The sequence below is a fragment of the Procambarus clarkii genome, chromosome 79 (genome assembly GCF_040958095.1).
Source record: "Procambarus clarkii isolate CNS0578487 chromosome 79, FALCON_Pclarkii_2.0, whole genome shotgun sequence".
Taxonomy (NCBI): domain Eukaryota; kingdom Metazoa; phylum Arthropoda; class Malacostraca; order Decapoda; family Cambaridae; genus Procambarus; species Procambarus clarkii.
In genome coordinates this window covers 20,009,596-20,024,571 of record NC_091228.1, presented here as the reverse complement: position 1 = coordinate 20,024,571, position 14,976 = coordinate 20,009,596, and the positions used below count along the sequence as shown (strand labels likewise).

At 42.2% G+C, this 14,976-nt stretch overlaps 1 protein-coding gene across 3 annotated transcripts in view; it reads left to right on the top strand.

The window, feature by feature from the left end:
- LOC123764589 (alpha-1-inhibitor 3) overlaps positions 1–14,976 on the top strand; it is a 209,935-nt gene that overhangs the window by 103,126 nt on the left and 91,833 nt on the right. For all 3 annotated transcript variants that reach the window (XM_069314575.1, XM_069314574.1, XM_069314576.1), the window contains exons 8-12: positions 957–1,100; positions 4,762–4,965; positions 6,057–6,236; positions 12,154–12,328; positions 12,536–12,724. In XM_069314575.1, coding sequence (XP_069170676.1) covers positions 957–1,100; positions 4,762–4,965; positions 6,057–6,236; positions 12,154–12,328; positions 12,536–12,724 — 892 coding nt within the window. The remainder of the gene's footprint in view (positions 1–956; positions 1,101–4,761; positions 4,966–6,056; positions 6,237–12,153; positions 12,329–12,535; positions 12,725–14,976) is intronic.

Below are 14,976 nucleotides of genomic sequence, written 5' to 3'. Positions count from 1 at the left end.
ACGCCTGCTGCCCAAATATACAAACATTATCACATATTTGTGTACAATTATATGTGATCTTTAACCAGAGTCTTCCTCTTACTATAACATAGCTGATAGGAAACAGCTGAGGTAAGGTGGCATATCGATCACACTCATAACTCGTGTACACTAATGGGACACACCTGCCTTATTGTCGAGGCTGGTTTTAAAAATTATTGGAAATCTTGTTTACAAATGTACCTCGTGTGTCTTGTCCCTCGATAAAATCCATAGCGAATTTTATTTTGTTTACTTCAATCGTCTTGTTTTTTGTTTTGTTTTTGCACATTTGCATCATGAACAATATCCAGGAGTGTTTTACTGTTCAGCCCACAGGCGTGCAGAACAGTCTTCGAGACTTGGTGCCTTTTTCATACATACATAGCAATCAGCCATTATTCACTGTTATTTTACCTAGGATAAGGATTAATTGTTAATTATGTTACGTTAAGATACAGATCATTGTGATAACTCAACAGGAGATGGTAATTATTGTATATACTTGATAACTCTTACTTCAAGTTCTGTGTCGATTTTCCTAGATACTTTGTGATCTTACTGACTCATCAAGTATCAACTTGTTTACAATTCCAAGGCCAAATAATCTATCGCGTGTAAAATATAAACTTAAAAAAATATATGTTTAGCCATACAGCAGAACACTGTCCTGGCAACCTACAGTCTTCCAGGACTAAGCTAGTCATCAGGGATGCCAGTGACGGCATCTAAGATACTGTTAACTTAATAAAATTAATATGTAAAGTCGATTGTGATGGTCTCTTCACAATCGACTTGAGAATGGTCCAGGATGGACCGAAACGTCGTCGTCCCTTCACTTTCTAGTGTGGGGTTTGGTCAACATATTTCAACCACTTTATTGTGACTCCTCGTCTGCATAATATCTAAACCTCCAGAACTTCTTTAACATGTTGCAGGTGAGGGCTGAGAAGCCAGACGGCACTCCGGCAGGTGGTGTCCCCATGGAGGTGTGTGCAGCTGGTCGCTGCACCAACATGACCACAGCACCAGATGGTCTCTTCACAACAGTCTTGCCAGTCTACAACACCAACAGAGTTTACGTAAGTGTCTTCTTGACTTAATTATTATTATAACGTTTAGTCAGTAAACAATTATTATTATAACGTTTAGTCAGTAAACAATTATTATTATAACGTTTAGTCAGTAAACAATTAATATTATAACGTTTAGTCAGTAAACAATTATTATTATAACGTTTAGTCAGTAAACAATTATTATTATAACGTTTAGTCAGTAAACAATTATTATTATAACGTTTAGTCAGTAAACAATTATTATTATAACGTTTAGTCAGTAAACAATTATTATTATAGTTTCTAATATAAATTCCAAGTGTTGTTCAGTTTCTCAACATAACTTTACAGTAAAAGTCTGAAGCACTTTTAACAACACTTAATTTTTGTTGACAGGTGAGCTTTTCATCAAGAGGACGGAGGGTATTAGTGATTTTTTTTTAGTTCAGATATGAAGGGAAGGCAGAACATAGTGATACTAGTGTTGAAAACAGGTTTAAAATGAAAGAAATTTCCTTTAGCTTGATAATAGGCAAAGTTGATAAAATGTAAAAGGTAACTAAGGCGAGAGAAAGACTTGTAAATAATAAAAATTTCAGAATAAAAAACTGAAGGTCACTGATGTGTTGGACTTGGAGGAAGAGAGACAAGAACACTTTTCTTGACAAAGTGGATGGTAGGAAATGAAGTAAATATATGTACCATTGTGCTTAAGATTGGGGCACACAGAGAAAGACAAACCGGACACAGAGCTGTGAACTTGAACGTCTAGGAAAGGAAGGATGGAATTAGATTACAATTATACTTAGAAATTGATAGGAGGAGCCAGATTGTTAAGAGAGGAGAGGAAAGGCTAGAAAAAGACGGTTATGAACCCATAGAACAAAACTGTCATCAACATAGCCAAACCAGGGAGAGGGACGAGTATCAACAGTGGGACGAAGAAGAGGTTCAAATACTCTGTATAGTGATTGGCAAGAACAAGGGAGAGGACGGAACTCATAGTTTATAGGAAGACAAAGTAAAGCACGAAACAATGAGTAGAAACTGGACGTTTAGATTCAGGAAAGGCCTGGGTAAATACAGGTTTGAGAATAGATATGTTGATTTATAAAAGATATTACTTATAAATAAAATACAAGTGGGATCAATGAATATAAACATGAATGGACGAGTTGTGTAGCATAAATAAGAGCTGCCTCACATGGGACAACACGCCTTGTGCAGTCCCATATATTACTGTGTTCGTTAGTTCTGTGTTGACACATATTTGAATCTTGACTTCTGAGCTTGTGCTCGTTACTTCTGTGCCGGTGGTTCACGGTAGTTGTGTTGCTCGTTACCTCTGTGCTGGTGGTTCACGGTAGTTGTGATGCTCGTTACCTCTGTGCCGGTGGTTCACGGTAGTTGTGTTGCTCGTTACTTCTGTGCTGGTGGTTCACGGTAGTTGTGTTGCTTGTTACTTCTGTGCTGGTGGTTCACGGTAGTTGTGTTGCTTGTTACTTCTGTGCTGGTGGTTCACGGTAGTTGTGTTGCTCGTTACTTCTGTGCTGGTGGTTCACGGTAGTTGTGTTGCCTCGTTACTTCTGTGCTGGTGGTTCACGGTAGTTGTGTTGCCTCGTTACTTCGGTGCTGGTGGTTCACGGTTGTTGTGTTGCCTCGTTACTTCTGTGCTGGTGGTTCACGGTAGTTGTGTTGCTCGTTACTTCTTTGCTGGTGGTTCACGGTAGTTGTGTTGCTTGTTACTTCTGTGCTGGTGGTTCACGGTAGTTGTGTTGCTCGTTACCTCTGTGCTGGTGGTTCACGGTAGTTGTGTTGCTTGTTACTTCGGTGCTGGTGGTTCACGGTAGTTGTGTTGCCTCGTTACTTCGGTGCTGGTGGTTCACGGTAGTTGTGTTTCTCGTTACTTCGGTGCTGGTGGTTCACGGTAGTTGTGTTGCTCGTTACTTCGGTGCTGGTGGTTCACGGTAGTTGTGTTGCTCGTTACCTCTGTGCTGGTGGTTCACGGTAGTTGTGTTGCCTCGTTACTTCTGTGCTGGTGGTTCACGGTAGTTGTGATGGTCGTTACTGCGGTGCTGGTGGTTCACGGTAGTTGTGTTGCTCGTTGTGTGCTACCATTCACTCTCGGTTTCTTGGAACATTTTCTTAAAGTGTAGTTGTTACTGTGTACCAGGTTTCTAAGACCGCTTTTCACTGACTTGTGTGCTGTTCTATATGTTCTCTGAATGTGAGAGTTTGACTATTGATAGCCGGTTGATCTTTCCATGAGAGCTTGGCTTTTGGTATTGCAGCTTCGGTCACCGGCAAAGCTTCTGCCCACCTGTTCAAGGTTATACTCAACTGCTGTTTTGTTTCCAAAACGTTTGGATTATTGCAAATGACTGCAAGAACTGGCAGAGATGCACAGCCCAGGAGTGCTGTATGCTATTAGGAGTTCCTGGACACTCATGGCCGTCCTCCTTGCCATCTGCAGCTTTTTCTGTAGAGCTTAAAGTAGAGTTTACCTTTATAATGCGGGTCCCAGACTGTCATACATCCATATGAGAGCCAGAGTAAATAAGAGCATGCAAATAAAACTTTAAAGAATATGGTAAAAATAGTCTTAGGTTCCAAAAATCTCAAAAAAGTCATTTTCTTCAACTCTTAAATAGGATGACTTTATAAACTTCAAAATTTAATGCAAAAAATCACAAAACTGTATGAAAATTTGACGTTCATCTCACACGTCTGAAAAGAATTGAGGATGTCTTAATGGTCCAAGACGGACCAAAACGTTGTCGGAAACTTCTTTTTCCGGCATGTGGGACAAGTGTCATCAATGTGTAATGATTCCATCCCTCCACGTCCCTACTTTCCAGCCAAAAAATACTTCACAAAAAGTTCAGGTTACCGGGGATATCCCACCTCGTATAGCAGCTACTTTGTGTGCTGGGATCTGCGTGGCTCCATCAGGGGATCTGAGCTCCATCGGGGGATCTGAGCTCCATCGGGCTCCGCTGGTGGTGCCTCGGAACACCCAGTAGGTTCTCCCATGGCAGTCTGGCTCGTGGTTAAAAAGCCCGGCTGAATACTGTCTGTGGTCTCGTGCCAAGCATATGCTTGTTGTACTTGGAGACGTGTAATACTTTATTCTGGGAGTGTAAGTCTGCCCTGAACTCTGCGGCTTTTTGGGGAGTTACTTACTACTTTGATGTTGGTGCAGTGAAATCAGTAGGTTGGCCAAGGTTCATCACAGGTGGCCGCTGGGATGTTTTCCTCGGGGTTACCAATTTTGTTCAAGCAGCTCACTTGACCGTCCAAGTTGGTTGGGCATCATTCTTCCCCCCCCCCCCTCCTGTCCCATCCCAAATCCTTATCCTGACCCCTTCCCAGTGTTATATAGGCATAATAAAATAGCTTGCGCTTTCCCCCTGATACCTTTCCTCCCCTCGCTCCTGCACCTCGTAGACAGCCAGACTGAGTTTCCTTCTTGCTAGGTAAGGGTGGGCCTCGGAGAGTGGGCCTCGGAGGCTTCGTGCAAGGGTGGGTCTCGGAGGCTTCATGCAATTACCTAAGGCTTGTTAACCTACTGAAATTAACCAGATATCACAATAAAGTGAGAGCAAGCTTGATTACACTGGGTTTGACTTTTCCAAAAGGATTAAGTGATCATTGTGTAGTATGCTAAAGTGTGTTTAACTCTCCTCAGATAAAGGCCCTGAACTGCCGGGCGAATATGTATCAATCGGAGTTCTCGAAGACCCTGGAGCACTCATTCTCTCCCTCTAACTCGTCGCTGTTGATCCACGCCCCGGAGGGCAAGCTCAAGTGTGTGCCTGGAGAGGCCCAGGACCACCTCCTGCCAGTCCTCTTCTCCGCCTCCGACCAGACCTCCGCCATCTTTACTGTCCAGGTAATTGTAAGGAAATTTAACGCTGTCTACCTGACATGTGTTATGCTCAAGGAAATTGGTGCCTTCGTGTTTGTTCGTAATGATCATAAATTAAGTATTAACACTGCACAATAGATCTGAGCTCCATAGGTTATTAGTGGCAAAGTATCTCATTAACTCTGAGTATCGTAAGGTTCAATGGCAACATTTGTGCAATATACTTTTACTCTTTTAGTAATAGTACATGATCCTAAAGTGATTTTTTATGTTACTGTAATTACAAAGTATGTGAACTCATAAATTTTGTGACCATAAATCAATTTAATTACTTAGCAGAGGAAAATGAGTAAAACTGAATGAACCAGCCATGCAAGTTATATGCTCGAGGGGATTGTTATAGAGAGGTAAATATAATTTTTTGGCATGAATACACTTGACTTAAAATGGGAAAAAATAACACAATTAGTATAACTACATTATATTTATTTTTGTTAATCATGTACAATTATTAATTAATTAAAAAATTTCATCCAACATGCTTTTCCTTGTAGCAGGCCACAGGCCCATATATCCACTACAGCCTGTTGGCCATCCACTCCTTGCAGGAACTGGTTTGTTTCTTAATAAAAAGTCCGCCTCTGTTCCGGCAATATTCATCACCCATGTTGGGGGGTTTTGACCCTGCTGACCCTCACCATGATGCAACCCACAACAGTTACCTAACTTAAAGATACTTATTTACTGCTAGGTGAACAGAGTCATCAGGTGAAAGGAACCATACCAAACCATTTCTGTCCTGGCTGGGGCTTACCCCGGGATCCTCAATTGTTTAGTTGGAAGAGTTCTAATGAATGTTAGATATAAAAGTTGTTTAATGATATATACAACTTAAAATTCTCATTGACCATTAGACCTGCATACGAAGCTACTTGCTTGCGTCAGGTTGTGTCTTGCGGGAAGGTCCAGTACCAGGGCAGCCAGGAGTACCAGCTGACCAGCGGGGTCTAACACTCTACTATTACTTCAGGTTGTGTCTCGCAGGAAGGTCCAGTACCAGGGCAGCCAGGAGTACCAGCTGACCAGCGGGGCCTAACACTCTACTATTACTTCAGGTTGTGTCTCGCGGGACGGTCCAGTACCAGAGCAGCCAGGAGTACCAGCTGACCAGCGGGGAGCTGCCCATCAGTGTGGAGCACCTGGTGGAGCCTCTCCCCCCTCCCTTCCCCAACACCATCAGGGGAGTCGTCAACATCAATATCAACATTCCTCCAACTGCGTCTCCCAAGGTCAAGGTCTGTATAAGGATTATATTTGCCTTTTAGTAAGTCTACTCAGAAAGGATAATTTGTTTAAGATAATGATAGACGTTTGCAACATTTGCCTGCTGCGAGTCGTTCAACTTCCACACTTTAAGGATGCACAAATAACCTTGAGAGATTGTTAGCAGTTTTCTTACTAAGCTTTCATTATTTATTAACCAAACCTTTAACTTCAAGATTATCTGAACTGTCATTCCACGTGCAAATTTCTGGAATATTTGAGAAATATTACATGCATAAATTTCTTCATAAATGCATTATATTTTTGGAGAAACTTACCACAAAGCCGCAGTGCATCAATGAAAGTGAAGACACAATGCACGTGTAAGTGCATTACAAACCAAATTTTCGGATGTAACCCACATTCTTTCTCACAAGCAGCTGTATACAGTGTTCTGAATAAGTGTCCAGAAGTTTGTGTTTTTATGTCTGGTAGAACACCTCACTTGGCGCTCATCATAAGACATCGTTGTTATCATCCTCCCCAGGAGCCAGAGACTCCCCAGGGACCTCCTAGGGGATTCCCCAGGGACGTCCTAGGGGACTCCCCAGGGACGTCTTAGGAAACTCCCCAGGGACCTCCTAGGGGACTCCCCAGGGACCTCCTAGGGCACTCCCCAGGGACCTCCTACGGAACTCCCCAGGGGACGTCCTAGGGGACTCCCCAGAGACTTCCTAGAGCACTCCCCAGGGACCTCCTAGGGGACTCCCCAGGGACCACCTAGGGGACTCCCCAGGGACCTCCTAGGGGACTCCCCAGGGACTTCCTAGGGGACTCCCCAGGGACCACCTAGGGGACTCCCCAGGGACCTCCTAGGGGATTCCCCAGGGACCTCCTAGGGGACTCCCCAGGGAACTCCTACAGGACTCTCCAGGGGACGTCCTAGGGGACTCCCCAGGGACCTCCTAGGAGACTCCCAAGGGACTTTCTCTGGGACTCCCTAGGGAGCTCCCCAGGGACCACCTAGGGGACTCCCCAGGGACCTCCCCAGGGGACTCCCCAGGGACCACCTAGGGGACTCCCCAGGGACTTCCTAGGGGACTCCTTAGGGACCTCCTAGGGGACTCCCAGGGACCTCCCCAGGGACGTCCTAGGGGATTCCCCAGGGACCTCCTAGGGGACTCCCCAGGGACCTCCTAGGGGACTCCCCAGGGACCTCCTAGGGGACTCCCCAGGGACCTCCTAGGGGACTCCCCAGGGATCTCCTAGGGGACTCCCCAGGGACCTCCTAGGGGACTCCCCAGGGACCTCCTAGGGGACTCCCAGGGACCTCTTAGGGGACTCTCCAGGGACTCACCGGGACTCCCCTAGAGACTCACCAAGGGATGTCGAAGTTTCAGAATAATGCTCAATTACCTGATTTCTGGGAACTGTGGGGCAGGGTTCTGTGGAATCATTATCCCTACTCTGGACACCACAACGTCTGTGCTCATATGACTTACCGATATTAGTTAGTTTTACTTCGAGAAAATTCTCGAAGAAAATATTCGAGGGTATAATATTATTAGAGGGAAAATAATAATATTAGAGGGAAAACATTAATATTAAAATATTAGTTGGAACCAGACCCTCTGATACTTTACAAGTGTAAATTATTATGTATTTCTCCCGCCTGCGCTCTAAAGGTGCGTTCTTCAACCTCTTTATACCTGCGAACTGCCGACGGCCTGTTGACGGCCAAGACAGAAATAAAACGTCATTGCTATGAAATAATACTACTGTATATGTAGATAGTATTTTATATATTAAAATGTTATAAAATTAAAATTATTAGTGTGACATCTACTGCTGCTTCTTTGTCAGCACATGTGACACACACACATGGCAGGAGCGTTGTTTGTGGGAGACGAAGCGCTCAGTTAACATTGTGACGTTCAAGAGAGGAAGGATTATGCTCTTGAGTCAACACACCTGCGGTCAATTTTTCTTTGCCATAATATATCCTTATTTTATTTATATACCATGAATACTGAATGTGAAAATCAAACTATTGAAACTATTATGTGAAAATACACAGGTCGAAATTAGTAAAGTAGCGCTATAATACAGTCAGCAAAACACCGCCTGGAAGAAGAGTTACACCGCGTGTGTGGCCGCTGGTCTGGGGAGGTCCTCAACATGTTCCCTCCAGCCTTACATGGTCGTGTAGTGAGCACTCAACTGTGGCTTGTTGTAGGTGGCCATAACTGTGGCTTGTTGTAGGCGGCCACAACTGTGGCTTGTTGTAGGCGGACACAACTGTGGCTTGTTGTGGGCGGCCACAACTGTGGCTTGTTGTAGGTGGACACAACTGTGGCTTGTTGTAGGCGGACACAACTGTGGCTTGTTGTGGGCGGACACAACTGTGGCTTGTTGTAGGTGGACACAACTGTGGCTTGTTGTAGGCGGACACAACTGTGGCTTGTTGTAGGTGGCCACAACTGTGGCTTGTTGTAGGTGGCCACAACTGTGGCTTGTTGTAGGTGGACACAACTGTGGCTTGTTGTAGGCGGACACAACTGTGGCTTGTTGTAGGTGGACACAACTGTGGCTTGTTGTAGGCGGACACAACTGTGGCTTGTTGTAGGTGGCCACAACTGTGGCTTGTTGTAGGTGGCCACAACTGTGGCTTGTTGTAGGTGGCCACAACTGTGGCTTGTTGTAGGCGGCCACAACTGTGGCTTGTTGTAGGCGGACACAACTGTGGCTTGTTGTAGGTGGCCACAACTGTGGCTTGTTGTAGGCGGCCACAACTGTGGCTTGTTGTAGGCGGACACAACTGTGGCTTGTTGTAGGTGGCCACAACTGTGGCTTGTTGTAGGTGGCCACAACTGTGGCTTGTTGTAGGCGGACACAACTGTGGCTTGTTGTAGGTGGCCACAACTGTGGCTTGTTGTAGGCGGCCACAACTGTGGCTTGTTGTAGGTGGACACAACTGTGGCTTGTTGTAGGTGGCCACAACTGTGGCTTGTTGTAGGTGGACACAACTGTGGCTTGTTGTAGGCGGACACAACTGTGGCTTGTTGTAGGCGGACACAACTGTGGCTTGTTGTAGGCGGACACAACTGTGGCTTGTTGTAGGTGGACACAACTGTGGCTTGTTGTAGGTGGCCACAACTGTGGCTTGTTGTAGGCGGACACAACTGTAGCTGTTGTGGGCGGACACAACTGTGGCTTGTTGTAGGCGGACACAACTGTGGCTTGTTGTGGGCGGACACAACTGTGGCTTGTTGTAGGTGGACACAACTGTGGCTTGTTGTAGGTGGACACAACTGTGGCTTGTTGTAGGCGACCACAACTGTGGCTTGTTGTAGGCGGACACAACTGTGGCTTGTTGTAGGCGGCCACAACTGTAGCTGTTGTAGGACGAACTTGGACTTTTATTGCTATAAAAGCCCTGGCATTTATTGCAATAAATGAATAATAACTATACATGGTATTCTAAATTATACACAAGATACTGTGTATACAGGGTATATACAGTATACATATATTAACCATACCGAATACATACCTTTTAGTGTATAAATGTGCTACAAGATAAAAACTAAATGCATTAACTAAAGAAATTAGATATACATATGCATATATATATATATATATATATATATATATATATATATATATATATATATATATATATATATATATATTTATATATATATATTTATATATATATATATATATATATATATATATATATATATATATATATATATATATATATATATATATATATATATATATATATATATTAGTATATTTTGGTAGCAGTCTTTCCTGTAGACATATATTATTAAATATGACCGAAAAAGTAAGATTAATAATTCTAACACGAATTTTCTCAATCTTTCGTACATTATGCTTCACTGTTGGAGGTAAATCAAAAATCACCTCTCCAAAATTCATTTTTATTTCTAGTCTGACGCGACACGGGCGCGTTTCGTAAAACTTATTACATTTTCAAAGACTTCACAAATACACAACTGATTAGAACTTGCGTTTCCCTGATTTTATATCTACATTTGAGTGAGGTGGGAAGGGTGATGTGGCATTACATTTGAGTGAGGTGGGAAGGATGATGTGGCATTAACACAAGACAGAACACTATAGGATATTAATAGGGTATTAAAAGTATCAACACAAGACAGAACAGAAACAATGGGTATTGAATAGAAGTGTTTGTAGAAAGCCTATTGGTCCATATTTCTTGATGCTTCCATATTGGAGCGGAGTCTTGAGGTGGGTAGAATATAGTTGTGCAATAATTGGCTGTTGATTGCTGGTGTTGACTTCTTGATGTGTAGTGCCTCGCAAACGTCAAGCCGCCTGCTATCGCTGTATCTATCGATGATTTCTGTGTTGTTTACTAGGATTTCTCTGGCGATGGTTTGGTTATGGGAAGAGATTATATGTTCCTTAAATAACATATAATCTTAAAACCTTCATAATCAATATAATCTTAAATCTTCTTAACATATAATCATATAAAAACCTTAAGGAACATATAATCTCTTCCCATAACCAAACCATCGCCAGAGAAATCCTAGTAAACAACACAGAAATCATCGATAGATACAGCGATAGCAGGCGGCTTGACGTTTGCGAGGCACTACACATCAAGAAGTCAACACCAGCAATCAACAGCCAATTATTGCACAACTATATTCTACCCACCTCAAGACTCCGCTCCAATATGGAAGCATCAAGAAATATGGACCAATAGGCTTTCTACAAACACTTCTATTCAATACCCATTGTTTCTGTTCTGTCTTGTGTTGATACTTTTAATACCCTATTAATATCCTATAGTGTTCTGTCTTGTGTTAATGCCACATCATCCTTCCCACCTCACTCAAATGTAATGCCACATCACCCTTCCCACCTCACTCAAATGTAGATATAAAATCAGGGAAACGCAAGTTCTAATCAGTTGTGTATTTGTGAAGTCTTTGAAAATGTAATAAGTTTTACGAAACGCGCCCGTGTCGCGTCAGACTAGAAATAAAAATGAATTTTGGAGAGGTGATTTTTGATTTACCTCCAACAGTGAAGCATAATGTACGAAAGATTGAGAAAATTCGTGTTAGAATTATTAATCTTACTTTTTCGGTCATATTTAATAATATATATATATATATATATATATATATATATATATATATATATATATATATATATATATATATATATATCTGCTAATGAGTAAAATTATCAATGATTCGTGAATTTTTTCTCATTTGCTTCAAAATCAATATAGTTGCACCAGTACGTACCACAATGAGTCCGCCAGATTCAACAGATGTGTAAAGTTTGATAATAATCAGCCCATATCTGCCTCTCCTATTAGTGGTGAAAAGTTTTAAGTTTATTTAATTAAAAGTGAGTTTTGCAGCTTCGAAACGAATAATCAGTTACAATTTAAATGTTTAAAAATTTTAAGTCAACATTTTTTTGTTCACGTTTCGTTTTAAAGATGCAATTTTATTTTATTTAGAATTAATTTTTAAGGCTACACTGCTAAAATTTTGTCCCACGTCTTAGAAATGTGTATTTACTTACATAAAATGTGAAAAATACTGACATTTTAATTTCATGTTCAGGCGAAAAGTCTGGAAAGGACCCCGAGTGTGAACAGCTTGCATGCCGAGCTCAACACCAATACTGCTATCAATGTATGACAACTAAATAGCTAATTCAATATACTGGGATGCTGAGTGCTAGTTAAGCATCTTCCCGTCCCAAATATGACCAGCTATTGGGTCTGTAACACTGTTGGAGGATGTGTGACCTGGAATGATGGCATTAACCTTATTTTCTCCCCCTCCATTAATAACTCTAAAACAATAATATGTTCCAGGTTTGATATGCCATATGAAGAGGGGCATTAAGACTGATAATGTTTTGCAGGTGTTGGTGTGGTATACCCGTCAAGATGGGGAGGTTGTGGCGGACTCGAGGGAGCTGGAGGTGGACAAGTGCCTCAGTAACACCGTAAACCTCACTTGGTCAGCCTCTCGCGTACAACCTGGGGAACAAGCCTCTCTGTCCCTCTCCTCAGAGCCAGACTCTGTGTGTAGCCTGGGTAAGTAAAGCACGCCAAGGCTGACTTAGACCTGCTTGAGGGAAGCATGTGCTGAGAAAATCTGATGCTCATTCAAGCAGGACAAGCAAATTTTGTTGTTATTCTAGTACAGTAAGAAAATTGTATTCTTATTTTACCATACTATATATTTATATTCTTATGCCAGCTCAGACACTAACATAAAGCTTTATTATTTCCTAAACCCAGGAGTGGTAGACAGAAGCACAGAGCTGCTGGCAGTAAACCCTGACCCCATTTCCCTGGAAGCAGTGTTCAACTTTGCTGGAAGTTTTGATGTGGGACGATGGCCCGGCTCTCAGATCGACGACTATAAATACTGTGAAAGAAAGAAGAGAGAAAGGATAGCGAGTGCGAAACCTGAAAGCTCTAATATAGGTTGGTTCAAATTTGTTATGGTTCAGTATAACAGTGTTGCCATTTTATGGTTCAGTATAACAGTGTTGCCATGTTATGGTTCAGTATAACAGTGTTGCCATGTTATGGTTCAGTATAACAGTGTTACCATGTTATGGTTCAGTATAACAGTGTTCACATGTTATGGTTCAGTATAACAGTGTTGCCATGTTATGGTTCAGTATAACAGTGTTACCATGTTATGGTTCAGTATAACAGTGTTGACATGTTATGGTTCAATATAACAGTGTTGACATGTTATGGTTCAATATAACAGTGTTGCCATGTTATGGTTCAGTATAACAGTGTTGACATGTAATGGTTCAGTGTAACAGTGTTGCCATGGAGAAAGAAAGAAAGAAGAACCCTTGACAAGCCGTCGGCTTTCTGGCCCCATCAAAACCACTTGAGATAGAAGCCCTCGGATAAATTTAAGTAAATTTACTTCCTTTCAAAGTTTCAAAGTCAACTAACAGAAGAGTCTCAATATTTACATTTAGCAGAATCATTTTATAATAATTTTATGAATGAAATAATCATTTGTTATTTTCTTTTCTTAATTTGAGCTTTCTCAAATTAAGAAATTTGAGAAATTAATTTTTTTCTCAAATTAACACCATTGTACGAGAATTTCTTCAGGTATCTTACAATAATGTTGCAATAATTAAATCTGTATTGTCCAACAAGAAGCTGATCCTTTGGAGGAGGTTGGTCGTAAGGTTAGTGCCGGTAATGCACCCTTTTGTGTGACTAGAGGTGGTACCCAGCAGTACCCGGGTGGACCCAGTGCCTAGACCAGTAGCACTCCCTCACAGGTCTCCCATCAATACCCCCAAACACTCCAAAAATCACCAATTACCGTGCAATGTTGTGCGAGATTAACCCCAAGTCTATGGCTTCTGTGAGATTTTTTTCTACGCCTACCTCCCTTAGGAGGTGGACTACAAGTTTAAAGGCTGCTCACGGCAGTTAGGCATGAGTTCAATAGAAAAAGGAAAAGCGGGAGCAAACCGCCAGGCCTCCACCAATAGGGGTGAAAACCTGACCACAATAGGTCGCTGGCTCCTCCTAGTTAAATAGGACGTTAAAACTAATAAGGGTAACCGGCGGGTTCTCACAATCAAATATTTATATCTGATGTGGCGCTATGAATTGGAATTCGAATTCCCAAGAACAGCCGTCATATCAAGATCACATCAACATTCAATCGTATAAAGCAGAACATGGGTGGAAAAGAATGGTTGAAGGGTTGACATCAAAGACCGTTTTCTATAACATAACAATTTATTAATAACAAGAGACTAACTACTACATTACCGAGTTTACGTTACGTTAATGTCCATCCAGTGGCACGATAACAAACAGCTAAATAGCAACCCTTGCTGTGAGGCTGCACACTGAACTAACCTGAACACAGGTGTGCCTACTGATGACGCAATATTGCAAAACAAAGAAAAATATCACAGACTAAGTTACACCACAGCGAATGGTTACGTTATTGTACATCAAGTGGCATTTGCAACACAGCTATTCAACAGCCCCTCGAGAAGTGACAGCAGGCTCCATCTTGCTGACACTTCGGGCTGACAACATGAACTAACTGAACAAATGAAGGATATCCACTGAAGACAAAGACACGAGCATGCAATCAATAGTGTCTCGGTTTCCCTGACAGCTACTATAATCACAAACTTAGGGGTCCTCCCGCCCCCCAGGAGAGACCCACGTAACTAGGAGGGTAGTCCAACAGTGACCCCCCCCCCTATCACAACCCAGTGTGAACACTCTTTACAACTCCCAACAAGAAGTTGCACTGTTGTCAACAGTAACAAAGACAGGCAAGGCGGGATTAACTGGTTACAAGGCAATTAAATGCACCCAAGACGTATCTCACTCAAGCTCAACACTGTTCTCCTATAACAGCTCTCACTCACTCAACAATAAGTGTGCACCCCTTATCCAGTTAATTTCCCCTTTCATTAACTCACTGAATCCTTAAGTCCTCAGCACAACTTAAAGAAACGAAGTAACCCCAGTGTTACATAGGTCACACTTACTACGGCATGCATAACAACACAAATGCACTGCCCACATACGGTTGCGGCTACTGCAACTCGTTAATTACTATGCCCACACATTAATGACACACGTTATGCAACAACAAGAGTATACCAATATTACTGCCCCCTTTTCTTGCAACCGTTGCAAAGGACTACTGTGAGCACACACTTACC